This window comes from Prunus mume, linkage group LG2 (assembly GCF_029339155.1).
Source record: "Prunus mume cultivar Tortuosa linkage group LG2, ASM2933915v1, whole genome shotgun sequence".
Classification (NCBI taxonomy): domain Eukaryota; kingdom Viridiplantae; phylum Streptophyta; class Magnoliopsida; order Rosales; family Rosaceae; genus Prunus; species Prunus mume.
In genome coordinates this window covers 24,656,192-24,683,176 of record NC_142699.1, presented here as the reverse complement: position 1 = coordinate 24,683,176, position 26,985 = coordinate 24,656,192, and the positions used below count along the sequence as shown (strand labels likewise).

Below are 26,985 nucleotides of genomic sequence, written 5' to 3'. Positions count from 1 at the left end.
CAAATCCACTCCTACTATGGCAACTCATGTATCAGCTAAGCCAGCCAATCCCAGTCATCTCTGCTGGTTTTTCTCCCCTCCTTAAATTAAATTCCCTCTTTCACCCACCCTCACTCCAACTCACTGTTTCCACTCTGTTGCCTTCTGGGTTTCGTCTCTCTTCCCATAACTCGAGTGAAAAAAAGCCTTCGCTTGCCTGCTTGCTTTCTTCTTCTCATTCTCAGGAAGATGGGCTTTTTTATGTGCAGCTTTTCTTGGTTGGCTTCATTTCTTTAAGGTGAGCTATACATTTGTATTCCTTTTTTCGAAGTCTGGTGCTTTTGATCTTCTCATGGTTTTCTGAATTCTGCATGTCTTGAAGATTTAATCAATTGAGTTTAGCAATACTTGATTTTTTCAAAGTTTCAAACTTGCTTCTTGAACATCAAATAAATAAGAGAAGTGCTCCCACCCCTACAATTCAAGAATGTATGTGCTAGAGAACAGGGCAAAATCACAAGATGGCTGAGACAATCTCTGCACTGTCAACAAAACGGGGCAAATGATATTTGTTAGCACCATGAGGTGCGTATGCCCCTTGTATTTTCATTATGTCACAGAAAATCTTCTGTGCTTCTAATAAAAGATGCAATTTTGTTTAGGAGCTCCCTGGATGCAATTTAAATCACATGATCTTCTCCATCTTCAAAGTTTCAAACTTGCTTCTGGATAAAGCACTTTTGTTGTAGTAGTGTAAAGGTCATGGATATTGGACAAATGAAATGTTCCTCGAATTATGGAAAGCCTCCATGGATATTCAAAGGCAGGTAAGTGTCCAACAACACTTGGGGTTTTTTCGCCTTTTGTTCCCAATCATGAAAAAGGACTCTGCTGACTGATTGCCCTGATTTTTCTAATCAGTGCGTTGTATCAATTCCATCTTGTCAAAGCAGCAACTGTTCGTGCATGCATCCCAAAAGAGTTCAGATTAGTTGAAGCATTTGGGTTAGTATACTTAGTAACATTGTGGCTTAAATGATTGAGAGCGGTACAGGAGCATAACGTGAGAGCCCTACATATTTAGTAATAAGACCTTGTCCATATATTTGCTTTCCCAACCTAAATAGATTTGTTGGTTTCTCATCACTTTTATATGTTGCTCCTGATACTAGCCTCCGGTAAATGGTTCATATGTTTCGTGGTGTTTTAAGAATTTGATTACCAAACATGTGTTTACACGTTGCAGGTATACCCTTGGTGGCTTCTTTCTTGCCAACTATGATGACAGTCCAGCTGGAGTCTTTGATGAGGTTCATATCTTCATACTTTTTTGGCCTTGATACAAAAAGTTAATATATCAGTTTTTTTTCTCATTACTTGGTTTATTGTAGGAGTGATCCATGTTTGCTTTAGCAAAGATGAGGAAATAATAATTTTCAAGTTTATTCAACCAGTCACTAACTGGACTGCGTTTGTTTTCTCCCTCCCAGCTCGTTGTAATTGCTGGACTTGTATGGAGCCCACCAACATCTTGCGCGTATGTTTCCTTCAACCTTATCTTTCTTCATAATAAGATCAAGAGCACACAATCTTGTTAGGCAACAATACCCCAATTCCTAAACTATCTAAAGCAACAAAAACAAAGTTACTTCAACCATCTAAAGCACCTAATTTTCTTCTCAACTGGACTGAATAATAATATCTCACGAACTTATGCCCCTCTTTAGACAAGTTCTGCGGCTACCAATTGAGTTATATCTTCTTCTTCTTTTTATTTTCTTTTGTGTCAGTTGTGACATTGTGAAAGGGTTTTTAGACTTGGTACATCCTCTTTAGCAGAGAGGTCTGACTACTGAGCTATGTCTAATGATATCTAAATAATTACTTTGTTCTTGTTTTGAAATATAGATGAAATAAAACTGTTGTGGAAACATTGGTTATGAAGTACTTATACAGAAGCAGTTTGACTTGTTTTTGTCAAACAGATGGGCAGCTAAGGTGCTGGTGAATAGTGATGAAGCTTGTGATCATGGACGAAAGGTGGGAGGCTGCATAAGCATATAAGGCATTTTGCAATAGAGCTAGTCACAATTTCTTATTGTTCATCTATAGTTCTTATGTTGCTTGTAGTCGCTTCTTGCAGGAAGTGGGGCTTCCAAGTCACGTTGCGAGGTTTTCTAAGGTACCCTTGAATCCTCATTTGTCGTCAGCTTGCATAAAATATTGAAGTTACCCTGCTTTTATATGCTTCTGCATATAGCTAACTCTTCATACTTAAGGTGGACTAGGGATGCATTTTTCACCTACATTAAGTATTCGAGAAATCATTTACTGTTTCCTTAGTCATCCATATGTAGTATGTAATGTGTTTTCTGCATAATGCAGACAATTACAGCAGTTTCAGGGAAATCAAAGAGCAAAAATATTGGATTTCTAAATGCAATTGGCATGAATGCTGTTTTCTGTGAACCAAGAGATTGTATGGATGTTCAAGTGACTGAAATCAACAATCCAACTGTAAAAGATATCTGTAATATCAACCTTACCACTTTTGGTAAGTTTGTTAATCTGAACATCTGATTTGTAGAGTGGCCACTTAATTTTTGCTTATTTCATCAATTTTCTATTGAAAACATCTCTCTTGGCATTATTGTCATAGCTTTTCTACATAACAAAGATAATAGAGCAGGGAGTTTTCATCTTAGAGAGGAAAACATAAGTTCATAACTCTTATGTTTGGATTTTTTTCTTCTGTAGTTTTCATCCTTCTGCTTGATTAAATCATCGATGTTCCTAATTACGAGTTTGGTGATGGCAGTGCCTGCATCAAATATTGGCAACTGGATGGGGCCAGCGATCAAAATGTCACTTCCAAGTTTTAGGTAAGTTTCTCCCTTGGTTTCTGTTTTGTGCATACTCCCGATGCTATTAGAGTTCGTTTTTTCCCTTATGTATTTCCTTGTGCTGTGAAATTGCAGTGGCCGTACAGAATATTATCCCAACCTTCTCAAGTACTCTTGCCAGATTGAGTGCAGGTTTCATTTTTTTCAGTTTCATTTACCTTTTTATGTTCATCAAGCTTCGTTAATGTTAAACTCTTTTCCACCAAACTTGAGTGACAACTTGGTATTGGGAAAATGTGTTATCTTTCGTTGGTTTACATGGATTTCCAACATATGATTGTTAATTTGCTTCTGATTAAATTCTGTAGGGTGCGAGCAGTGCATCCAGCAAAGGTATCAGGACCACCTTCGATGCCAAAGAGCGAGGCAGAACAATCTTCAGAAATCCATCATGCGACAGAAGAATTCATGGATAATGGCAAGAACCTCTGTGTAGCTGTGATGTCATCAAAGCCTATATTGGCATTAAAGTTCAGTTGTATGAAAATGCAGGTTGAAGCTCCAGTTGTAGTTCCCAACAGCTTTAACAACTCTCTAGCAACCTCTTGATTGTGTTATCTGTTATAATATTCCAAATAATTTCTTCTGGCTTGCTGTGATTTCAACAGTAAGAATTTAGTCTCAGCTTCTTGCAACTTTGAGTAGGACATCAACTTGTTGTCAATAGAACATCTCGCATCTAAGCTGCACGTATTCACTTGGATTTATCGAACAGACCATTGAAACAGATCAATTATTTGAAACTATTTTACAAATATGGAAACTTGAGATTTGCCAAAAGCACTTCCTTTCTTTTCTTTTCTTTTCTTTTCTTTTCTTTTTTCTTCAAGTGTTTACAAAAAATTTCTACTTTCCATGGCATTGACATCAACTTGTTGTCAATAGAACATCTCGCATCTAAGCTTCGCGTATTCACTTGGATTTATCGAACAGACCATTGAAACAGATCAATTACTTGAAACTATTTTACAAATATGGAAACTTGAGATTTGCCAAAAGCACTTCCTTTCTTTTCTTTTCTTTTTTCTTCAAGTGTTTACAAAAAATTTCTACTTTCCATAGCATGGACAACCCCCCGTGTAACATGTTACAAATAACAAACAAATGCACTTTTCATGGTCAGATGATTGAACCTTACAATCAAATTTCTTACAATCTCAATCTGGACCCAGTCTAACTGATCAGTAGATCAGAATACTTCGGGTAGAGGTTGGCCCTCCAAAAATGACTTGAACAATACAAGTGATCTCTCCGGCTGTGAGAATGGCGCTTCATGTGATGCTCCTCTAATGGTGGCAAAGGAAAGCATATTACCATAAGCTTGAGTCCACCCACCAACCTGCAGGTAAGGAAAAAAAGGAGCATCATTTAACACTTTTTAAGTTCCTAACAGAAGCACCAGAAAGTCATCAAATTTTAGTAATCTCAAATAAGAGTCACCTGCTGCCCCTCAAACCAGACTCTATAAGGCACGGTGGTATTTAGTCCTAATTGCTCTGCAAGTCTATGAACTAATGTTCTACTTCCTGTCAATGGGATAACAGAATCTTGGTCTCCACTGAAAGTTTACAAGAAAGTAAGTCAACTGCAACGACCTTTAGAAAATAGAGAATATGTGGTCTGAAATACATAAAATACTTATAAAGGGAAGAGGCATCTACCTGTAAACCAAGACCGGTATTCCTGCTTTGATGAGTTTGCCCACAATTGTGATTGTTGGTATCTCCACATCCAACAGCTGATAATCCAGTATGCTGTCATGAACACAGAAGATAATTTAAGCAAAATACTACTTTGAGATGCAGTCAAAATTTATATCCGGTGAAGAAAGTTACTTGCTGCAAACTGCCCATTGACGAACGCCAACAAGTCGAGCATGCAGTGCCTTCTGCACGTCTGGCCTGTTCAGATAATTAACTATTTCATCCTCCACGCATACATCTATTGCCTCAGTAACTTGCTGCTAGAATGAACAAGTTTAAACAATTAGAAGATAGATACGAACTTGTCGAAAATGAATCAAAATTTCAGGTTGCAAAAGATGGTTTTCACCTGAGGAAGGAGGACTTTGGATTGGGAGAACACAGATGATATACAAACATCAAGAGTGACATCATACTTGTCAACAAATTTACTGGTTTCTCTACTCACTTGGCTCATCACCCTTGAACAAATAGGTGAAACCGAGCCTCTGTAATATTCACTCACATAACGTGAGTAGTTGCAAACAGAAGTGAACATTTTGTATGTTGAATCTGATATCAATCCATGAGACCAAAAGAACTCAGCTCTGGAGTTGAAATCAGTGGTATATTCTAGGACTGGGTTACCCAACTGCAAAGAGAAAAATATTTTAGACCAAAATAGAGGGGGAGAAAGCACGAGAAATCCAAAGATGGTAATTTTGAGATTTTATCACTCACCGCAATTCCTTTCAAATTGAATTGATAATCCTTATATTGGAGCATGAGTTCTGCAAGCTGGGGAACATAGTGACCTGGATATAAATAGCGAAAATAAAATCAATAATTCCATCTCTTATTATATCCTTGATTAAGAAGTAAGCAATTCTCAGGAACAAGATGATACCAGCATAGCTTTCCCCTGTAATAAACAAGCTTCTATTTTTATATTGTGGGAATTTTTCTAACCACTTTTGCAAGAACAGCAGATTGTCCCTGGCTGTAGATAACAAGGACAAAGTTCAGAAATCATAGATGGCCTGTAAAGGTGAACTTTTGTCAACTCAGAAGCAAAAATACAAAACATCAACAGTACGCATCACACATGGCATATCTGTAAAGTGAGTGAACTAAGAAAAATTGTAGTGCAAGGCCATCATGAAATATTATTTTGAATCTTTGGTGTAAAAAGAAATGAAAAGATTTCAAATGGAACTTTGGAGAAGAAAAAAAAAAGAATATTTTCTTCTCTTTCTTTTTGGGAAAAAGAACAAAGGAAAATGATAGGAAGACAAGTTGACTTGAAATTCAGTACACAAATTGTGTTTCTTCTGCTGTTTTTAAACTATTTGCAAAAGGTTTTTCTTTCTCATCTAGCAAGGCCTCTACTTGTTAATAAATTAGAAATTTCAAATACAGTGAATGTAAATAAAATTTCAATTAACAGAAATTGAATAATCAAATTGGTGAGGCGTGCCTGTGATGTGGTCATTTACAGCCTCATAAGAAGAAGTATCCGTTGAATAAGAGAACCCCACTCCAATTGGTGTCTCCAAGTAGAGCATGTTTGCTTCTGCAAATCAATGAGCATGTTAAATAATCAGCAGCATTGGATTGTTTTGAAACTATCCAGTAATGAATTGAAGAAAATCAAAAGGAGCATTCTTTTACCTCTGTTCCAGCTATGTTCATTTCTAACCAATACCTCTCCGCTAGGCCTAAATGGCCCATTCTCAGAAAACGCTCCAACTCCCAGAGAAGAGCAACCAGGACCTGAAATCACAAACCATCAAGACCCAGAAAGATTTCATTTTTCTGAAAACCCAATTTAAAAAATATATTAAAAAGATAGAAAATTGAGTTTTGAGTAAGAAGTAGGGACCTCCATTGAGCCAGAGGACAAGAGGCTTGGAAGCCGGATCTATTTCTGCTTCAGCAAAGTAATAGAACAGAGCTCTCTGTTTCTTCTCATCAACGGTCACATAACCCGAATACTGCTGGAACCCGACTTGGGGTTGACCCGGCAACAGAGCAATTATATCAAGCTCAGAAAGAGAAGCTCGTGCTTTCATGGAAGAAGAAGTTACGTGGAGCAAAACCAGAGCCACTACAATGGTCCTCCATGGTAGAGAAAGAGAAATCATGGGTTCAGTAGAAAGAAAGAGCAAAGAGCCTAGAGCCTAGAGAGAGAAAGATTCAGCTCAGCTGAAATGCTGCCCGGAGTGGGGGAAAATATAAAGATAAAAGAGGGGAGATCTTGTTTTTTGTAATTATTATTATTTGAAACTTTTGTCCCATCAGAGACTTTGGACCTGAAAGAGATGTATGCGATCATGTGAGAGACTCATGCTGGCCTCTCTCCTTGGTGTGAACTGGTCACTCACTCTCTCTCTCTCTCTCTCTCTCTCTCTCTCCCCTTGCCTATTGGGGGGGATGACTTGGCTGAGTCAGCAAATGGGGTGTTACTGTTGCTGAAAATGAAAAGAGAGAATGTGCTTTTAAGACACTTTATTAATTCACAGATTGTTCAGAAGTACTGTATTTGTCTGTTTTGTGGTTGGCCAATACGTACTCCAAAATCTACAACAGACGCTGCAATTGGATTCACTGCACTAAAAACTCTGTTCCATTCAGATTTTTTTTTATATCTAAAAAATATTTAATTAGTCTGTTCCATACTCCATAGAAACGAAAAGAAGCTCTAGGGGGACGACTTTTTATTCTCCTCACTATATAGCTGAACGTGACATCCGACCAGTGTAATAATGTCTCCAAAGAATTTTCCTCCTAGCCAACAACATTATTTATTGGCAAGCAATGGTAGCTCAAGCTCAAGTGAATCGATTTCCCCTTCTCCCGATATCACTCGTAAACATAAACAAAGTAACAAACTTTTTTATTTCTTTCAACTTTTACATGAAAGAAATATGGCGTGTAAATTTGGAAGCATGACTTGGGTGGAGCTCAATGCATGCCATGCCAGTCTCAAAGACATTGTTTTTGGAAAGAAAAACTTGTAAAAACCCGTGATCTGGGTTGAACTTTAAGATAACATTTTGCATCCAAAATTCCAGACTCTAATTACGGTTTATTGGCTAATAATCCAAATATAGTAAACTATTTTATTAAATTATTACTCGCGTGCCGCAGCAGGCTGCTCACTGGGCACCTGTTTTCCATGGTCTTGTTTATGAAACTGCGAAATACGACAAAAACATATTCCGTTATTCCGTGTCTTGTTTTCTTCTTATTTCTCAGCTAGCTGAGGTAAGGTCTCAATCTTGCTCAGGACAACACACAATTACATCCTAATCCGCATGCAAATTTTTGTTTGTGTTATCAGCAAACAAAATATACTTGCTTGTGGCATCTCTGCCATTTCGGGTCACCTTTTTTTTATAAAAAAAAGAAAGAATGAAAAGTGCCTGTGCAAAGTTTAGTTGGGAAATGTGCCTAAAATGGAAGTGCAGCAATGAGCATAAGGCATTCTGTGATGTTTCTCTGTGAGTCTTGAAATGGAAGCATGGTTTCACTTTTCTGTTCAGCTTTATTTTTTTCTTATATCAATTGTTTTCCTTGAGGAATTGATGGGTTTCTTTTCATTATATTTTACTTTGTTTATATGGGGAAAAGCTGATTAGCTTTTGAATTGGTAATATCTCTTTTTCTTCTTGTTTGTTTTTTCATATTGGATTAGATTAGACACGCATGTTAGAACCCATACATGTTTTTTTTTTTTTTTTGTAAGTACTATGAGGTGTTCGTGCCATCTTGCGTGCACTTCGACTAATCTCCACTCGTGGAACTAAGCCTGCCGCTGGCCACAAGGTGTTGCAATTGCTGGGACTCGAATTGGAGAGTAAACTCAACCGAACCCCAAAGCCTTACCTAAATGGCGGACAAACCATTAGTGCCTCTCTTGGTGGTTTGATTTCATTTTTCATTTGGTTTCTGTGTGTGGAAATGACAATGGATTGAGGTTTGAGCCTCTTTTCCTCTAGTATGAAAGTTTCAGTTTTGATTCATTCTAATACTTACAAAGTTACTTTACAATAAGTCTAGAAGTGGTTTGTTTCAGCAAAAATATGTATAGAAAGTCAGAATTCCATGAAAAACTTTTGACTTGACAAAATGGAAGAATTATTGACACAAGTGAAAACAAGAAAAAAGACATTGAGACTTCGAAACTCTTTTCTCTGTATGTGTTTGTGTGGTGATGATGGGGTCAAGAGGGTAATGATTTTCACTCGAGTATGTTGGAGAAAACATTTAATTTCGTACCTGCCAAAACATGCTACATGATTTTGCTTTTTAGTGTTTTTTTAACCAAGCTAGGCCACCCACACCATTTTGTTTAGACAAAAGGCAAAACCTATCGAAAGGTCCTGCCTTGCCACCCACACCATGCCATGCCTACAATTCTTTTCATCTTGGAAACCTCCTCCGCCCACCACGTTGCCTTTTTCTTTTTTGCAGTCCCATCTCAACTAACTTCCATAGCAACTTTCACAACTGGAAAGAAGAAGAAGAAAAGTGTTTTTTCAGAAGAGGAGAGTTCCAACTCCAAGTCTTCCTCCTAAGTTCCTAATCCAAAGAATAATGCAAGCCAATATAATGATTTCAATGTAATAATTATGGGGAAAACCATGATATAGAAACGTCCAATTGTAGGGTAATCTTGTTTGAATTTCAAGGTGAGTTTGCCAAATGTGTAATTCTTTAATGTAGTGGATGAAGATTCTAAACAAATGTAAAACAGGTAGGTGCGTATAGGTAAGGGTCCCCCCATGTCACAAAATAGAAAGGGAAAAACTGTTAGATAAGGGCATTGGGTCAAAATCACCTTTAGAATTCTGGTGTCTTTTATCTTCTTTTTTTACTTTCCTATGCGTACCTTTTCACCAAAAGAATCCTTTTTTTTTTTTGCTGGGGGTGTGCACCAAGAAGCCATGGCCATCGGCCACACTATTATATTCACATGCCCCATCCATTCTCGATAAGTTTTAGACATCTCTCCTTGTTTGATTTCTTGTTTGCTCAGTTGCCCATGCTCCTGTGGTAAGTTTTATGTTTGGCCCTACAATATTTTAGTTACAGGCCTTCAACAAAACCTGCTGCGCGTGCTAAGTGCCATGGACCGCATGACAGAGACAGAGACCAGAGAGAGAGAGAGAGAGAGAGAGAGGCCATTTACGTCCAAACAATTTCACGTCAAAACTTGCCCTCACGTCAAAACAATTTCACAGGCCATTACGTCCAGTTCAGTTATCATATGTATAATTTCAATGCAGAACGTAATTTTTGAACATAAATTGTGAGAACATTGCAATGCAGTATTCACTGCCTCCATGTTAAGTCAGAGTCTCAGAGAGTGTGGGGAAAAAGATGTCAATGGTCCACTTTCCAGACTCCTTGTCTCAAACCAGAAAGAGCCGTTAAAGATAGTGGACTTTACGATATGGGCACATTCTTATTTAGAGCTTCAAAACCAGAGAGTGCAGCCTAAATGGTCAAGTTTCAAACAAATATACACAGAAGCTTCAATCCAAAGATATCAGCTGATATTGTTTCATTTATCAAATGTCGGAAATGATAATCCTGGTGGTAATCTCTTTTTGGAGAACTCTATGCTGCGAGGTTCCCAATGATCATAGTAGATATTTGATACAACTTTAGATTAGCTCCAGTGATATCAGAATTCAAATCAGAAGGAAAAATAAAAGGCATATTTGAGATTCGATTTTGTACAATTGTAATGAACACTGACAGTGAGAGAGTCCCTTTGAAAGCACAAATTTTAAAAAATAAAATAAAAAAGGGTACCCCTCGATTGTGCTTCAACAAAACCAATTAACACAAATAAATGAAGTAAAAGGAAAAATGCATACAACAGCACATACATCTAAGAGATCTTTACTATCAAGCATAGCTTCTTCACCGTGGAGCGGATTTCTGTGCAATAGGCATGGAAGGGTCTTGATCGATTGCCTTGCGGGATTCTTCCCACAGCCGGTGCTCAATTCCCAATTTCCTGAGTTCCATCAGCCCTTCCTCGACTGATAAAAAGAACTCATATAAGCAAAACTACAACACTGCCATATTGAATCTCAAATAGAATGCATTGATTTTGTGTGCAAGGACAACGTGTGCTGATAAGAGAAATACAAAGAATCTATTGTGCCTAAGATTTTCTTCAAGGATTTACGCGAGGGAATTTCAAAGAGCACCATTGAGTATGCAAGACCAGTGAAAATCCCGAATGGGAAACAGAAAAAAAAAACATAAATATAAAAAATGAGAACTAAAATTGATGTTCAGGCAATTTTCTTCCAAGATAGCAACTCCACCATCGTTAAACTCAGTGAAACACAAAATTCTTGCCAGCAAACTAAAACTCACCATCAACAGCGTCATGTGATGTGGGTGAATGCCTACTGCGGTTAATCCAAAACTGAACTCTTTCTTTGGCAATCTCCTCCTCTATACCATGAACTTTGGCTCTTCTCCAAAAATAAGTAAGCCATGCCTGTGACAGTTGGATATATTCAAAATAATTGCATTAACATGATATAAATAACTTGTCCTTGTGAAAAACAAATGCATAGACTAATATGTTTATTGTACCAAAAGAAAGATGATGACTATTAAGTTTGAAGATTATGATAAGAGACTACTTGAACCATGTGACATAAACCATATTATTAAGTTGGCTACAAGTTCAAATGCCTGTGTCAGTTGACTAACAAACTGGTATATTTCTAATTAATAGGCTAGAAACCATATTATTAAGTTGAAAATTTCAGCCACATAGTTGGCTCAAAATAACATCCGTTAAAAGAGAAGTTCAGCATTTTAAGTGCACATATAATTTCGTACATACAACTGAAGATGGACAATTAACTAAATACATATACACAAATAAGCATGTTTTGAAATCAATAAGATGCAAAGACAAATAACTCAAACTGAAATTTCAAACCTCCTTAAAAAGTACATCCTCAGACTCCTCTGGACTCAACTCTGCAAGAAAACAACAATATCTGTATCACATTCATATCATTACGACAAACAATTTTGGAATTCTATCAATCATAAAATAATGACATATAAACTGAAGAACTTGTTGATTAGGATCACACAATGCTTAAAAAAGGACAGAATTAATGACTGTCAGGACATGGTTTCTGGTTAATGCATATCTTGTCAAGCTAATTTGATAAGATGCTGATGTATGATGAATTTTCCCTATTCCATAATGTAGTAACAGTTTCAAAGTTTTATTTTTTCTTATCAAATATGGTAAATTATGGATCACCTTATGATTCAATTTCTGAAAAAAGAAAGACGTACCAATAGCCTCCATAAACTTTGGGTCAGCAGGTGATTTGATATCTGATAACAACAGTATGTATCAAAACACAGTAGGAATGTTGGATGATAGCAAACATAGGAAGAAAAGGGAACCACACATGTCAACATGTTACAGAAATACAATGCATACCTGAAAAGGATAGCCGACTAGAGTTTGGACGCCGTTGCTGGGCCAATGCAAGCACAATAGCCTCCTCAACCTTCATTGCAGCAACATCATTAATTAACCACAGAAAAAAAAAAAAAAAAAAAAGCCAGCAGGTTCACGAAGAAACAACAGCAGAGCAAATGGTGTGCCTGAGTTGGAAAATGACATCAGAAAAAACAATATATAAGAATAAAATAAGATCAGCAATGCATTAGAATGGAACCTTCAAGGACGCCAGCTCCTTCAATCCCATTTCAACTGCAAGCATACTTTCAATGTTTCCTTCTCCAGTTAAATCATTCAAGTCTTGAACAAGTTTGTTTCTCTTCTCAAGATCATCATAACCTGTTCAACATAAGAATTAGAGCCTGCAATAAGTCCAATGAAATTTTCCTGTCACTGAAGAAAAGAAAACAAACATATATACTAAAAAAAAAAAACTCTGTTATGATGATTACTAGCCTTTTTCCCAGGATTCCTCCTTAGCCTTTTGTCCTGCAGAAATGACAACCTCAAATGGAAGAGGAGCTAGTGATGACCAGTATTCGTACTTAGTTACTGCAATATCTGCACAAATACCTACAAGGCATAACAGAAATTGTTTAAAGTTGAACCAAAGATGATACGCGAGTATCATAAAAACATATTGTGCAAGCAAAAGCTTTGACAACTTAAGAGATTGCTCTCCTTTTATCGTGTTGTAACTCTAGTTAGCTGTTAATTAGGTGAACTGCTTGTTCACCTCCATTGTATTAGTTTTCATTTTGTTTCCTATGGAACAAAATGCAAGCAAAAGCAAACAAAAACCAAATATCAATGAGTAATTAATTGTCGGAATTAATTTGAAAAGAAATAAACATATAAAAGTACTACGAGTTCCTTTCTATATGCTAGAAATTACGACATAGCATACCATGGACTGCAGCTAAGCCCCAATTGCGTGCAAGCCAACATCTCTTGAGAACTACTTCTTCCTGAAGTACAGATATACCAAATAATGAATCCCCAGATGGCTACTCATATGCTCTATGCAAGAGTGCATATACTGAATAATTAATCACCAGATGACTATTATAGGCTCCATGCAACTATGCATACACATACCATTTCTTCCTGAGTCAATATCATTCTTTGTGTCATTAGTCGTAGGGATTTCACTTCAGATTCAGCTCCATCAAGTTGTTGCATAACAACCGCACTTGCTTCTTTTGCTTTCTGGTTCAAACAAGAAACACTACACTATCAAATTGCATGCCACATTTATATTTGGTTATGCATCAGACTTGGAATTAGCAATTCCTTTTAGCAGATTGACAATGCCAGCATGGTAGCATAAGTACCTCAACTTCAGACCGAAGAGATGCAGCCTCTGTATCTACCTCATCCTTTGACAGTTTTGCATCTTTAAATGCAACCTATAACAATATAAAAAACTCATTAGACGGTCTTTCTTAAATAAATACAAATACAAATACAAATTAATGCACATTATGGTTTAGTAAACTCATGGTAGACCTTAGTTACCAGCAAAACATTTCCACTCATAGAGTGACCTATGAACAATTGTAAGTTGATTGACTCGTATTTAAGGTAAGATAAAGAGCATCTCAAGTTTACTTAATTACCTCTTTTTGTCGCAAGGCAGCTTCCTTTCTGCAAAGCAGGGACAGATAAGGTCAGTATCACCCAAGAAAAATGAGAAGGAAAGGTGCATGCCTGAAAATTATTTGAACTTTAGTACACCTGCTCAAGAATTTAGCATCCAAAGACACACCTTCTCCAAACCCAGCAACCTGAAGACTCACAAAAACATATGGCAAATTCATAATTAGTGATAAGCACACTCTTATACGTTATGCAGCACACCATAATAGCAAAACAATTACCTGCTTTTCAAGTTCCCTAACTCTAGCATTGGCTTCGTCGCATCTCTCTTCTTCCTGTCTGAGCTGTAAGATAAATTCCAGAATGGGATAAATTACAGATAGATTATATTAAACTAATTACTAAGTTAAGAAAATACAAGGACAAAATCTTGCACCTTATCAAGAATATTCTCATGCTCTTCTTGTAGAATATCGAGCTGCAGGGTAAACAGTTATTCCAAATACAACTTCAAGGATAGGAAATAGAAAATGATATCCTTCTTTATCTTAAAGAGGATACAAATGACACATATCCAATGCATTTAAACTCAAATGGATGTAATTCATGTGCATACTTCATCATGAAGTGCAGAAGCCTCTCGATGATCTCCCGAATCTTTTGCTTTGAAATGTCCCATTTCTGATAAAAATCTGCAATTCATTCCCAACCGTTATATCCAGTATTGTTAATCATATAAACTTTGTCAGTCAAGCTAACACAAAATGTGTATTTAACAGAATTACTGCTGATTGCAAGGATTGGCTCTGGTAGAAACAGAATAGGTACATAAAACAATTCAAATTATATTAGTTAGTCTGCATGTGTGAGTGTGTGGGGTTATATCAAGCCTTAAAAATGACCTTATTAGCAAAACATTGGGCTGCTTACGTAGTATGCGTGCATTCAAAAGCTTGAAAAAGAATGACAATGAAAATTAAGGTAAATTATGAGATGAGCAAAAACACTAATAGAATGCAAAGAAAGTATCCTATAGCCTATTCCTACACCTTTTAGATACATGTAGTATACAGTAATGGCAGACCTTCAACTGTTCAATTATATAAATGACACGAGAAAGAAGATTGTTTACCGATTCTCTTTTTTCCTATTATTGGTGGGAGGGTCCAATGGTGGCATGGAAGTTGCAGTCCTAACTGATGTTCTATTGGGTGGTGCCAATGGAGGTGCTGCACGGAGAGACATTGATGGTCTTCCAGTTGATGTTGAGCGAACCTGTGGAGTTTCCTCTACAGGGTTTTGTGCTAACTAATCAAATATCAGAAAAGGCAATCAGCCCCCCACATTGAAACCAAAACCTCCCCAACCATTCAAATCACCAGTTCATAGACACACACATCCCTCCAAAACCAACCCAGAAAAAGGGTTTAGCCGGTTAAATTCACAGTCAATCAACTATTGGACTCAGTAAAATCCTCTGAACCCAGAAAAGATCCTAAATTTCTCAAAAAAAAACTAAACTAACAAAAAAAATTTATCATATTTAAACTCAAGAGCAGAATTTGACATAATTGAGAGTAAATCAGAATACAAAGAGCAATGTGGCACCAGAACTTTCAAGTACAAAGAGCAACTAAAATCCACATTATGTTCTTCTGCCTCAAAAACTCAAGCTTTCACTTCAACCAACTCATTTAACTACTAATTAATTACTATACCACAGACAAATTTCAATTTTGAAAATCTCAGGTGAAAAAAAAATACACACATAATTGAGAGCTCAGAGATTTACCGCCACGGGCGAAGGCGATCTAGTAGTGGTCCTGGAAGACGGAGCAACAGGCTTAGCACCAGGACTGTTGACATTTCTTGACAGAGAGAGTGGCGGCGGAGCACTGTATCGAAATCCGAGGTCGTCCTCTTCGTCGTCGTCGTCGTCGGCGGTCTGAGAGGCCATTACCTGAGCGAGGCGCTGAGCCGCTGCCTTGGCGGCAAAATTCTGAGTGCGTTTGATGTTGGAGATGCCGCTGGCGGAGGATGACCGAGCGTGGTGACCACGCACCGGAGACATTGCCGGAGATGTGGCGCCGCCGAGAGTGCTGCTAGACTCGCTCGTCCATTGGCGGGCGTAGACCGGACTGTCGGTTCGTCTCCGGTCCATATAGTGTCAGTTAGTTAGTTAAATATAAATATAGGCAATGGGCACCTAGATCGTCGGTTTGCAGAAACGTAGAGACAGGAAGGCTCCAAGTTCGGAGCTTTAAGCTGAGACTGAGGAGAGAGAGAGAGAGAGAGATAGAGAGAGATTTTTTGGGTCTCCTTGGCCAGACCGCTGTCTGTAAACTCTACTATACGCTATCCTTTTTTCGGTCCAAGTGTGATTTTGGTAAAACTAGAGTAAATAAGGGTGATTAATTATGGTAATGTTGGGCTTGATTTTGGAAATCATGATAATTAGATTGAATATGCAGTTTTATGTAACATACTATAACCTCAGTATTATAAATTTCAGTCCAAAAAATATTACATAGGATTAATTACATTTTAGCAATTTTTTTGGGTCGTCTAATAACATTTTACCTGCCTTTAGCCAGTCCGATTTAATTTATAATTTTAGAAATCAATTCATAATATCAAAACAACGAGTGACTGCCGAATCGAAACTGTCCTCCTTTTTTTCTTTTTCTTTTTTATACTAAAAAATTACCGTAGTCCTTGCACCTATTTTTCGTCCTCAAATTTTCTCTCTCAAATTCTTCTTAGCTACCACCACCAACTAAAATTAGAGATCTCCCTCTCTCCTCTTCAATTGTCTTTCTCACCATTATTGTCGTTGTCATCGTTATCATTTGAAAATCTCTTTTCTTCTTGTCACATCTCAAACTGTTGACACCGAATTGAATCAATTTATTAGCGTATTAACAATGATCAATGTATACTTTTAGTAATTAGACTCGATATCTATAAAATAGGATTATCGATATAATTGATTTCGAGCAAAATATTGACCTGGTTATAAGGAACTTGTAGCTGAAATTTGAACCTAATGGAGAAGTGAATCTTACATGAGAATTCACTTTAGCAAAGTTAAAAAGAAAGCCAATTGGACTCCCCCTCTAGTACTTGCTAGTACTACGCTAGTTATAAACCAAAAATACCACAAAGCCCGCCCGACATCAAGAAACAGATCTAAGCCGCAGCAATCGCGGGTCTAGGAAAGAAAGCAAACAAAGAAATGAACAAGAAGCCCGGTAGGAAAACATCAACAACAGATTAAAACAAACACGGCAAAAGCATACCAAAAACCACCACGAGTAGGTTTTGAGTTTGATTATAACACCGTCACATAGTGTTAGTAATATCTAAGAAATCAGACATTAGCAAAAATTTTGGTAAGGTGAACATTCAAATTTACTAAGAAGCTTCATTCTTTTTGGTCAAATACTAAGAACCTGCATATGTATGATGATAATAGATAATGTATGTTTAAAATTGAAAGGTTATCCAATTAATCAAGATCAAGAGCCAGTGCATCCAGTGAGCCTTCCGAGGAAAGAAGGCCCTTTGGACTTGGACATTGAAAACTGAGATTGGTTTTGCCTTTTGAGATCATCGGCCTTATGCCCTGCGAGAGGACTCTTCAACCTTTTGTTCTCATCCCTCAGCTTCTGAATTGTTTCATTCTGGTACTTGTTTCTCCTTATCAACTCAGCCTGCTGCTGAATATTTTCATCTATGAGTTCTGAGATCTTTTCGTCCCACATTTTCTCACCATCGGATTCTTCATAGGATTCTTGGTCTGTCTCAGCCTGCTGTGTCTTCAAAGCCTTGACTTCCTTTTCACACCTGTGGATGGTTTGGACTTTCAAGGAGTGTAAGGAAGAAAATGATCTCAGATGGGAGGCTTGAATTAGTTCAGACCTAAGCTGATCATACTTCTCAGCGAGCGAGCGGTGCGACTTGTAGAAGTCTTCTAGCAAGTTTATCAGCGTAGGTTTTCTTTTGTAGAACATCTCAGCCCTCTTTGCAAATGAATCTCCATCTTCTTCTATAATATTTAGCATGAGCTTAGTCTTCTCGTTCAAATCTGCAAAAATATATCACATCTCTGTATGGTTAGAATTCACTCCTTCATTTGGGTGACATATCATGTAACTGGAATCAAAATCCCATTCAATAATCCTGCTATTAGATTGTGAGTATTATGGTCCCCACGGTTGATAAACCGCGGGCAAGATCAAACGGATTCTTAAGTTTGTACAATATCGAAGAAGAACTAGAACTGTATGATGAGCCATGCACATTTGCACCATGAAGAGCTGAATTTTAAGCATGCAAGAAATCATCCAAATCAAAGAATTCTAATGTAAATCTAGAGACGGGAGGAAACAAAGAAAATAATCTGTGTGCATAATGTAACAAATCAAACGTGCAAAACTAATGAACTTTGGGTGGGGTACTGGAAACCCTAGCCTAGATGAGGATTGAGGAAGATGAAAAGGTAGAAACCTGAGAGAGTAGCTTCAAGCCACTGAGATTGATGGGGATGATTATGGCTATCCCACCACCATGAAAAAGCAGCAGCCTGGTCTTCTCTGTTCGTCTCTATTGAACCCATCGTCTTCTACACAATAAAACCTTCTCCCTCCACTGAGGTTTTGTTTCTGCTGGGGGCACTATATATATATATATATATATATATATATATATAATAAGCTATATATGAAACCCTGTTTCTTTGAATCTGTATTGACTTATAACACTCTGTCAATATTATCCTGATTTTCAGGACTTCAAAAAAATAAAATAAAATCCATCTAAAATACGACAACTTAATAGCGTTGAATCTTTAGAAACCCTCAAACTTCCTGTGGGCGCAAACTGTTCTTGAGTTTGAGTTTGAATTTAAACAGTCTTCTATGATTTTGAAAGTTAAATTCCTCCTTTAACAAATGAATGCATTATACATGCGTTTAAAAAAAAAATTTATTTGGCTAGAAATTTGACATATATATATATATTATTATATTGAATCAAACTTTATAATTTTTTAAATTAATTTGGAATAATCAATGGGTTTTGATTTGAACGAAATTGACAAGTCACAAGAAGTCTTTGTTATTTTTAGAAGTTAATTTATCGCATTAAATGTGAATCCCTTAGATTTTCACTGCCAATTTAAATGCAGATTCTTGAGAATTTAATGGCCCGTTAGAATAGAATGTGAGGTGATTGGGGATCACATAAAATAGACAAGAGGTTGATCTTCACATCCCTACTGATTTTATGCTAATTTCACTTTCCTCCTCATCCCAAGCTCAGCTCGGGTCCACAGGTTTGGCCTCAATGGGAATTTATTATTTTCTTTGGGTTTCTCACCAACCAAACAAGTTTTAGGCAACCCATTGGGTGACTTTTCTATTCAGGTAATCTCATTGAATTCTTGACAACTACTCGTCGTACAAAGCCTCATAGAACTTTAGCAGTCAGCATCATTCAAAATTGAATGAGATTAGAATAAGTACCCATGTATGCTAGCCGAGGCTCTGGGCAGAAAACAAAACCCCAAAAAAAAAAGGCATTCAGGTAGGATATTCTTGCCTACAGATATTGAAAAAGAAAGAAAAGTTAATTCAGGCAGAAATTCTTTCATTGGATAATTTGTGTATTCAAATTCGTTTATTCAGGGTGTTTTCTTTTTGGCAAACCAATTTAATTAGGTGGGATGCAATAGTTAAATGAAAAGTTAGCTCAACCAGGCAACCATCACAAACCAGCCCGGTCATTTTCCCCCAAAATGACCCGACCATATATCCAAGTACTTGCCTCAAGCTTTGAATGACCATTTCTCCCTTGCTATCCCCCCACCCCCAATATACAGTTTTCTATCCCCACATTTCTCTTCATGCCGTTGTCATCATCTACTGTAATTTACCTCCAAGTTCCAACCAGCACCACTTGGGTTTGTCTCTGGATTTCAATCTCTTATTTTACGTTTTGGATCTCGAAAACTTGCATTCTGTACACAATCTTTGTTCCCCCAAGTGACTGGGATTTGTCAGGCAAGCAATCTCTCTTATTCAATAGGGAAACCCCTAATTTGATAGGGAAACAATCCTCAACGCCCAACCAGAACCACCAAGCTCAACCAGAGTTTCCCCACCTCATTCCTCTTCGAGATACAACCCATCATGAAGGCAAACTTTGGGGACTCAAGGTTCATTCCCACGCTTAAGAAAACTGGCAGGCAATTTAATGTGCAACTGCCACTTCATGGGAGGAAAATGTGAATCAAAACAAGGCAAAGCAGGGTCAGGTTTAGGGTTGGCTGCTCCCAGCATGACCTAAGGGGTTGTTCCATCCCAGGGGTGATTCTTGATTATCTGTTAATCAGTTTTAGTTTATCAAAAGGGTTAGGGTGGTGATTGTTTATGGTTTAATGGCAAAATCTTGCTCATTTGCCCTCCGATACAGCAAAGCCGATGCTTCCACCCTGGTTCATAATGGAAAAGAAAGGGCCATGTCAAATTCCAAAATCCAAGGAAATGAAAAATAAACAAATAAATAAGCAAAGGTCTAATCTCTCACCAGCCAGGATGGACAACATATTTTCCAGAAGAAAGAGCCCAATTCACCTGATCAAAACAATTAATGTCATGCCTCAACTCAGAAGAAAGCAGAAAAGGGGGAAGAAGGGAAAACACTGAAATAGTATCTCTAAATAGTCCCTGTTTTTTTTTCTTTCCCCTTTTTAGGGTTTTTCGGGAAGAGGTGATGGAGTTTTGGGTTATTCTTCTCTCTCTCTCTCTCTCTCTTTCTTTCTCTTTTTCAGTTATTGTGAGTGAGGCTGGGTATACCTCACATAAGATATCTAAATAATTCCCCTAAATAATATTTCAAGTCTTAGAAGTTGGTTCTAATGGCAGAAGCTTATGAGAAACAGTACCTTGTCGGTCCCAAGGGAATTGGCAACTACATGGGTGACCTGGTCATCTATCTGGTTGGTACACACAGCACCAAACTGCTCAGCTGTCTGCCACAGAGGATGTAGGTGAGGTTTGACCTCACCAACTGGAAAGACCCTGCTAAATACTATACGACATCCGGCCAAAATCTTCCGTTGCTCAGAGGCTAGAATATTTCTAACATCTGCTTCATCTAGGGAGGAATGGGAGAAAAAGAGCTGATGTATCTTCTCAATAACCTATAGCCAGAACAACAGATAATTATGTATCCTCTTAAAAACCAAAAGAAGAAAATGAACAGATAATCAAGCAGAAAGATGTCCAATTATTTGCAATCTCAAAGAGTTGAACAGCATCCTCACCGCCAATGAGGATGCCAAAGTCCCATCTTCTTGTCTCTCATCATGATCTATCTCAAGAAGAGAAGGACCTAGAAGCCCAAATTGTCGTCTGCTACAAGGAAAGTAGGTATACCTGCAAAATAACAATACGTAAGAATGGGTAACAAGGAAAGCAAGCCAATCAAAACACAAAGACAGTAAAGTTTATATCATAAATCAAGGAATACTTACCGTTCTACAACTATCAAGTTCAGTTTGTTATGCGGCCAGACCCTCACAGAATCATCTATAATTACAACAGCTGATTCCATACCCAAAACTCCTTCAAGATCCTTACTCTTGGGAATCCTCTCATCACCATCTTCAGGATCCCCATCATCGCCTCTAGAAATAACTCGTCCAGCAAAAAGGGCCCCGGTTGGATCTAGCACTTTTGCCATTTCCGTAGCATATAGCTTGTTCCCCATTGTGTAAAGATGCAACTCAAAAAGTTGACTAGCCTGATGTCCAAATAGGCAACGCAATGACTCCACTTTCAAATCAACCATAAAATCATAATTTATGCATAAAATTATATTCAAAATTACCTTCTCTAAAAAATTCCAGATCCCAGGCCGCAATTTGGTCCACATTCCCATATGATGAAATCGGAAGAGATGTCGCTGTGGTTTTTCACGATCCTGTTCTTCTTTCTTTCTCAAAATCTCATCATGTACTGGATCTACTTCAACAAACTGAAAAGGATAAACTAAGTTATAACAAAATTATAGAGGAAATATCCCTTTAGAATAACAGGCCACAAAAGACCAACTCCATACATCAACAAGACACTACCTTAGCTGAATTAAGAAGTGTATGATCTAGATCTAGGACAAGGCAGAGCTTGTGTGCTGCAAACATTTTCTTCTGTTCTTCTATCCTCCTTGTTCTCTCTCTCTGGATAGCAGCTTTTTGCTGGTCATCATATCCTTCAAACAGATGTTCAACATCTCCCCACATGACCGGCGAACGAGAGGGACCTGCTGCAGCTGCTTCAGAAGCGGAAATACTTTCCGGACGCTGCTCCTCAGGTTTCAGATCTATTCTCTCTGGCTTGATTGGAACTGGTTGGGAAGAAACACTCTGAGAAGCTATTGCTGGACTTGTTGATACATTAGAAACAGACATAATATCAGCAATATTTTTCAGATTCTTTGTGAATTGACGTGTAATGTCAGGGGCATCTAATGATTGTGCAGTCACTAGCTTCTTATCCGCCTGACCATTCAGATTATCCTTATTCCCCTGGATGCTCGACAATGGGGGTACAATATTTCTGAACTGCTCATGTCCCAAACTCCCACTCTTTTGAAGTGCATTACCATGGAGAGCACGGCGAGGGTCGCGGGGTTTCATGCGGACTTTTCCGGACTCATCCTGCAAAAGTTGTAAATTATTAAAAATGCAAGGAGTTTCTGCATTACTTGTAATGGGGCTCATGAATAAATATAGCAAACAAAGAAATCTAACAAACCTCCCACAGAAAAAATAAAAATAAAATTTTACAATATGAGACTAAAATAACGGAATTTGGGTTTACTGCTGAAGAAATTATTCTAAAATTCATATCTAACGAGTTAAAAAAGAAAAAGAAAAAAGAAACTGGAATAATCATAGAGATCATCAAAAGTAGGGAAAAATTGCAAAGGAAGCACATACTTAGCTCAATCTAGTTAGGAGAAGGGATATAAGTAAGCACTCACCATTAGAGCTTTTTGTGAACTAACGGGAAGTGTTCCTGCAGGTGTCTGCAAAATCCCTGAGGTCTTTGAAGGAACATTCCCTAATGCAGCTGATACCAGTACTGAACTTGAGCTTGTAGGATGCGTCGTAGTTTTTGGAGGATCAGCAGACTTCTGCTGGGCTTCTGCAGCTAACCTTTGTTGTTGTCCCATCTTAAGTAAGTTTAACAGCATGGTTGGATTCACAGCGATATCTTTTAATAATGCAGGCAGGGAAGCCGTGCTTGCACCCATCAACGACACATGCTCATTTGCACTGTTTGGGCCATTGGTGTTGCCATCAACAATACTAGGACTACTTAAAACCTTAACCACTTTTCTGGGATCAGTTTCTGCATTCTCCACAGTCTGGTTCTTGCTATTTAAATGAGGTCCAACGCCACCAATGTCCTCCAACCAGCCACCACTTCCAGAAGCAGTTTTTGCATCCCCAACAATCCCTGAGTTTTCCAATGCATTCCTTTGCCTTTTTAATGCAGGACCATCAAATCTAGACTCCTCCAGGGGTTTTTGCTTTCTTGAGCTTAACGTTATAACAGAATCCACTTTAGGTGCACTATGCACTACTGTCGAGGGTTGTTGGTTAAGATTCAAGGCACCCATATCAGAATTGGCAAATCGAAGCCTGGGGTCTCTACTCTTAGCTGAAGCTTTTATGGTCATACTAGGCTCAGAATTCGGAGGGGCAGCACTTTTAGCAGTAGCCCGTCCTTGCATGCTGGAGCTGCCTACAGGGATAGGGGAAGGAGAAACAATTTGCCGTCCTGACATAGGAGGACATGAAGTTCTTATATTGCTAGCAGAAGAACTAGAAACCTCTCCACCAGTATCATCATCCCCATTACCACCGTCTTCTGAAGGGGTTGGACTTGGAAGTCTTTCACTCATGAGAAAAGAACTCCGATTAAACTTTTGTTGATAGGAAGATACAGCTTTAAGAGCTTCAGTTTCGTAAGAATGCAATCTAGAATCTTCTGCATTCGGCGCCACTCTAGCGGTAGCTGTATCTGACGCTGATTTTACCATCCCATCAGCAACAACCAATGTGTTCTGAACAGGAAAACATGAAGGGGTTTCTCGTGTGGGCGAAGGAAGGCTATCTGCATCATGATCCTTGTGAAGGTCCAAGAGGGGAAGCAGGACCCCTCTACCCTTTAAACTAGACACTCCTGGTCTTGGAACTTCAGACAACATAATTGGATTATTATGAACCCCAGCAGAGTCTGAAGCAAAATTAGCTGTAGAAGTGAGTGCGTGACTAGCATTTACAGCTGAAGCATCAGAATCCTTATTATTAACCTCATCAATAATCTTTATCTCATTCTCTTTAATACCAGCTTTAGTTCGGACTAAAACATCAGGGAAATCTACAGACGATATCATCACCCCTATCTGAGAAAAAACATAGAAACCATGTCAATACTTTCTGAAATATCAACAATTATCCTAAACTGATTACGCTAAAACAGCTAAAAGTTGCTGAGCTCGATTAAATAAAAGCTCACCTCTTTCATCTGCTCAGGGGAAAAAAGAGGAGGATCATTCTTCAAATCAGTCACTGAACTATCGATGTTCATATTATTGGAATACAAAACACCATCTTTGGCTTCGCCAGCCGCAGCGTTTTCGTTATCTGCAGGCTCCGAATCCAAATCAATCTCACCCTCCTCCAACTCCCCTTCCTCCTTCTCAACATCCATTTCATCACCACTATCAACAATCACCACTTTATCCACTTCCTTCGCATTGCTCCTATCTTCTCTACTAGAAGAATTCAGAGACAGCGAAGACGACGATCGCTTCAACTTCTCTTCGGAATCAACATCCATTACAAAGAGCTCATTGAGAGGTTTATTCTGTACGGCCTGAGCCCAAGCGAGGTTCGCCAACCCGGAACCATAGCCCCGAAATCCAGGGTAGTTGTAGATGTCGCGCATCGTCCAAACCCTAGAAGCATCTCCACCATTAGATTTGGATTCCATGGGAGGAACCTTAGCTTCCTGCTTCTCCTGCTTAACAAAATCTTCTTCACTGATCTCCTCCACTGAAGTTGAATCGGAAATTTCACCTTCTTCTACATCTTCAACAACTTTGGCACTCTCATCTTTGCCCATCAGACCCCCTAGGGTTTCTTCGATTTCTTTGAAATTGTTCCACCCAGTACAATTAGATCCAGCAACGACCATAAATAGGTGTAAATTATTCAACTTCTACGAACACCCAAAAAGGATTTTCACGAAGTATTTATACAATCTCTTACAAAATTGAATTTTTAGGGTTTATTTTTTGTTCTTTTATCTTTTTTCTCTTCCAGAGATCTGAATATTAGCGCGGTAAATTAGATTGGATTAGAAGAAACAAAAAGAAGAGAAGAAGGATTGAATTTTTGTGTGGAAACTTTGGTTTCAGATCTGTTTGGCAGAGTTTTCAGATCGCGATCTTAGGGATTATTTACGATTCGGATCGAGAGGAGAAAAAATAAAAGAAATACATAAAAATAAGAGGAAAGTCGATGAGAGAGTAAAGAACGGGGGATGAAGAGGGACGAGTTTATAAGGACGAGGGAATCTAGCACACGGAAGAGTTTGAATCTGAGCCGTACACGTCATGAATCGGAAAAAGATACAGAGGGCCCTGGTGAGCTTTTTAATGACAAAAGCCATTTACCCCATTACGAAAGGAATTGGTAATTTAGTTGTGGTGGTGGAAGTTTTGTTTGTAATTTGACTCGTTTGTGGCTCATGACCTGGACTTTTGGATGGACAGGCCGCCCGAACACTATTTTCTCTTCTTTTTTTCCTTTTTTGCCCTCCTCTCAAGTCTGAAATTTCATGTGAATAGTTCAAAAGCCATCAATACGTAGATGCAAATTGCAACCACTCCTTGTCGCATCCTCAAATATTTGGCTCATTTTACCTTTAATTGCTTTAATTTTCTCAAAAAGTAATAGAAATTAAAGAAAAATAATAAAGCTCTCCATCTCCTCTTTTTTTTTTTTTATATTACCAAGTCTTTAGTGATCCGATTTTTATTTAAATATAATACGGAAAGCTATACATGAGTCATAATTCTATCATGACCTAAATTTGATAGTTTGTACTAATTAGATTTCTATCCAAATACGATGTCGATTGAGCATAATTCTTTTTTCTTAAACAACGATTTTTTTTGGGGGGGTAAAAAGGGGCCCAAAGCTCAAACAACACAAAAAGAACTACACAACAACCATCCTTGGATTAGCCAAGCTTCTGGCATCAACAGCAAGAAGCTTAACAACCACACAAGGCGCTAAATCCAATACATGCAAACAAGGGAAGATCATGGCTCATAGAAGCCAAAGAATCAGCAACAAAATTCTGCTCTCAAAAAATATGCTTGACAGAACATCACCACTCCTTCTGAATCAACAAATGGCAGTAATTGATAATGCTAAAAAGAGAATGAGTATGACTAGTAGGATTTTGTAATAGAACCACAGCAGACTTAGAATCACATTCAACCTCCACACTTCAAAACCCAGCTTCCCAAGCTAAATGGAGGCTCATAGAACATGCTTTCAACTACCATCAGAACTAACCTTACAACTCCCTGGCAACAATGAAAATAAACTACACCCTGATGAAGAGAAACATAAATAGACTTAGTGGCTAAGCCAATCGTTAACAACTAAACCTGCTGCTGCTCAGAGGGAAGCAAAAAATCGTGCTAAAAAATAAGCTTACATCGCCATTTCCAGATGAACCAAAGGCTAACAGGAAACACCAAATTCCAAGCCAAACTAGTCATAAAAGACCTCTTGGAATGCAGATTATGGAAGAAACACTAGATTCCTTAAACCAATGCCAAACATCAAAATTAAAAAGGAAGAACTACAACCTTTAAACAAATTATCAACATATTCGACTAGATAAATGCATCGAGGACAAGAAGCAGAAACTGCCATACCTCTACATTGCCTTTGAGCATTAGTAAGGAGCTTTTTATGACAAAGCACCCAAAGGAAGGTCTTAACCTTAGGTGGAAGCTGCAACCTCCAAATAAACTCTCATTGCCAATTAGAACCAGCCTCAACTGGACAAAACAATTGATAGGCAGATTTCACAGAAAAATTTCCATTAGAAGTAAACCTCCAAATGCACATATCAAGACCACCATAAATGAAACTATCATGAATACTAGTAATCATCAGCACATTATCAAGAGGAAGACA

General features: G+C 38.0%; 5 protein-coding genes across 10 annotated transcripts; 1 reads left to right on the top strand and 4 right to left on the bottom strand.

The window, feature by feature from the left end:
- Positions 1–43: 43 nt before the first annotated feature.
- Positions 44–3,506, top strand: LOC103322252 (protein NEOXANTHIN-DEFICIENT 1). 5 transcript variants are annotated; one of them, XM_008224153.3, is made up of 12 exons: positions 44–277; positions 438–564; positions 642–806; positions 901–984; positions 1,226–1,289; positions 1,470–1,516; positions 1,965–2,019; positions 2,123–2,161; positions 2,365–2,533; positions 2,798–2,861; positions 2,958–3,014; positions 3,191–3,506. In XM_008224153.3, exons 3-12 carry the CDS (start codon positions 742–744, stop codon positions 3,429–3,431), a joined length of 885 nt encoding a protein of 294 aa, XP_008222375.1. In that variant the 5' UTR covers positions 44–277; positions 438–564; positions 642–741; the 3' UTR covers positions 3,432–3,506. The 5 variants fall into 5 exon arrangements, with proteins under 5 accessions (XP_008222375.1, XP_008222374.1, XP_088901697.1 ...); XM_008224152.3 differs by having other exon boundaries at positions 113–277; positions 403–564; XM_008224154.3 differs by having other exon boundaries at positions 145–277; positions 466–564.
- Positions 3,507–3,870: 364 nt separating this feature from the next.
- On the bottom strand, positions 3,871–6,966 carry LOC103322250 (serine carboxypeptidase-like 45). 2 transcript variants are annotated; one of them, XM_008224149.2, is made up of 10 exons: positions 6,447–6,966; positions 6,236–6,337; positions 6,042–6,137; positions 5,472–5,564; positions 5,306–5,379; positions 4,935–5,216; positions 4,718–4,842; positions 4,544–4,636; positions 4,323–4,440; positions 3,871–4,221 (listed from the first exon to the last, which is right to left on the bottom strand). In XM_008224149.2, exons 1-10 carry the CDS (start codon positions 6,706–6,708, stop codon positions 4,072–4,074), a joined length of 1,395 nt encoding a protein of 464 aa, XP_008222371.1. In that variant the 5' UTR covers positions 6,709–6,966; the 3' UTR covers positions 3,871–4,071. The 2 variants fall into 2 exon arrangements, with proteins under 2 accessions (XP_008222371.1, XP_008222370.1); XM_008224148.2 differs by having other exon boundaries at positions 4,718–4,845; positions 6,447–6,832.
- Positions 6,967–10,268: 3,302 nt separating this feature from the next.
- Positions 10,269–16,054, bottom strand: LOC103322249 (myosin). The gene is made up of 17 exons (XM_008224147.3): positions 15,481–16,054; positions 14,821–14,996; positions 14,305–14,380; positions 14,125–14,166; positions 13,970–14,032; positions 13,827–13,876; positions 13,709–13,736; positions 13,424–13,498; positions 13,188–13,298; positions 12,997–13,057; positions 12,546–12,662; positions 12,307–12,428; positions 12,066–12,135; positions 11,915–11,956; positions 11,544–11,584; positions 10,964–11,090; positions 10,269–10,620 (listed from the first exon to the last, which is right to left on the bottom strand). Exons 1-17 carry the CDS (start codon positions 15,847–15,849, stop codon positions 10,499–10,501), a joined length of 1,692 nt encoding a protein of 563 aa, XP_008222369.2. The 5' UTR covers positions 15,850–16,054; the 3' UTR covers positions 10,269–10,498.
- A 1,012-nt stretch (positions 16,055–17,066) lies between these two features.
- On the bottom strand, positions 17,067–18,421 carry LOC107880296 (uncharacterized). Its single transcript, XM_016791572.2, has 2 exons — positions 18,198–18,421; positions 17,067–17,775 (listed from the first exon to the last, which is right to left on the bottom strand). The coding sequence occupies exons 1-2, from the start codon at positions 18,304–18,306 to the stop codon at positions 17,207–17,209; spliced, it is 678 nt and encodes a 225-aa protein (XP_016647058.2). The 5' UTR covers positions 18,307–18,421; the 3' UTR covers positions 17,067–17,206.
- An 899-nt stretch (positions 18,422–19,320) lies between these two features.
- CPL3 (C-terminal domain phosphatase-like 3) lies at positions 19,321–25,298 on the bottom strand. The gene is made up of 9 exons (XM_008224146.2): positions 24,281–25,298; positions 22,737–24,167; positions 21,829–22,410; positions 21,582–21,728; positions 21,226–21,494; positions 21,016–21,127; positions 20,635–20,892; positions 20,277–20,323; positions 19,321–20,181 (listed from the first exon to the last, which is right to left on the bottom strand). The coding sequence occupies exons 1-9, from the start codon at positions 24,959–24,961 to the stop codon at positions 20,118–20,120; spliced, it is 3,591 nt and encodes a 1,196-aa protein (XP_008222368.2). The 5' UTR covers positions 24,962–25,298; the 3' UTR covers positions 19,321–20,117.
- Between the last annotated feature and the right edge of the window lie 1,687 nt (positions 25,299–26,985).

Coding starts and splice junctions, on each gene's coding strand:
- LOC103322252 (XM_008224153.3), top strand. CDS start 742: ATGGATATTGGACAAATGAAATGTTCCTCGAATTATGGAAAGCCTCCA. Junction 807..900: donor CCATGGATATTCAAAGGCAG/GTAAGTGTCCAA, acceptor TTTTCTAATCAG/TGCGTTGTATCAATTCCATC. Junction 1,290..1,469: donor CAGCTGGAGTCTTTGATGAG/GTTCATATCTTC, acceptor TCTCCCTCCCAG/CTCGTTGTAATTGCTGGACT.
- LOC103322250 (XM_008224148.2), bottom strand. CDS start 6,708: ATGATTTCTCTTTCTCTACCATGGAGGACCATTGTAGTGGCTCTGGTT. Junction 6,338..6,446: donor TGTCCTCTGGCTCAATGGAG/GTCCCTACTTCT, acceptor TTGTGATTTCAG/GTCCTGGTTGCTCTTCTCTG. Junction 5,380..5,471: donor TACAGGGGAAAGCTATGCTG/GTATCATCTTGT, acceptor ATTTATATCCAG/GTCACTATGTTCCCCAGCTT.
- LOC103322249 (XM_008224147.3), bottom strand. CDS start 15,849: ATGGACCGGAGACGAACCGACAGTCCGGTCTACGCCCGCCAATGGACG. Junction 13,499..13,708: donor CTGCCTTGCGACAAAAAGAG/GTAATTAAGTAA, acceptor ATATTGTTATAG/GTTGCATTTAAAGATGCAAA. Junction 10,621..10,963: donor ATCACATGACGCTGTTGATG/GTGAGTTTTAGT, acceptor TCTTTTTATCAG/TCGAGGAAGGGCTGATGGAA.
- LOC107880296 (XM_016791572.2), bottom strand. CDS start 18,306: ATGGGTTCAATAGAGACGAACAGAGAAGACCAGGCTGCTGCTTTTTCA. Junction 17,776..18,197: donor GCTTGAAGCTACTCTCTCAG/GTTTCTACCTTT, acceptor ATATTTTTGCAG/ATTTGAACGAGAAGACTAAG.
- CPL3 (XM_008224146.2), bottom strand. CDS start 24,961: ATGGTCGTTGCTGGATCTAATTGTACTGGGTGGAACAATTTCAAAGAA. Junction 21,495..21,581: donor TCTGGAATTTTTTAGAGAAG/GTAATTTTGAAT, acceptor TTTGGACATCAG/GCTAGTCAACTTTTTGAGTT. Junction 20,324..20,634: donor ATTCCCTTGGGACCGACAAG/GTACTGTTTCTC, acceptor TGTTTTGATCAG/GTGAATTGGGCTCTTTCTTC.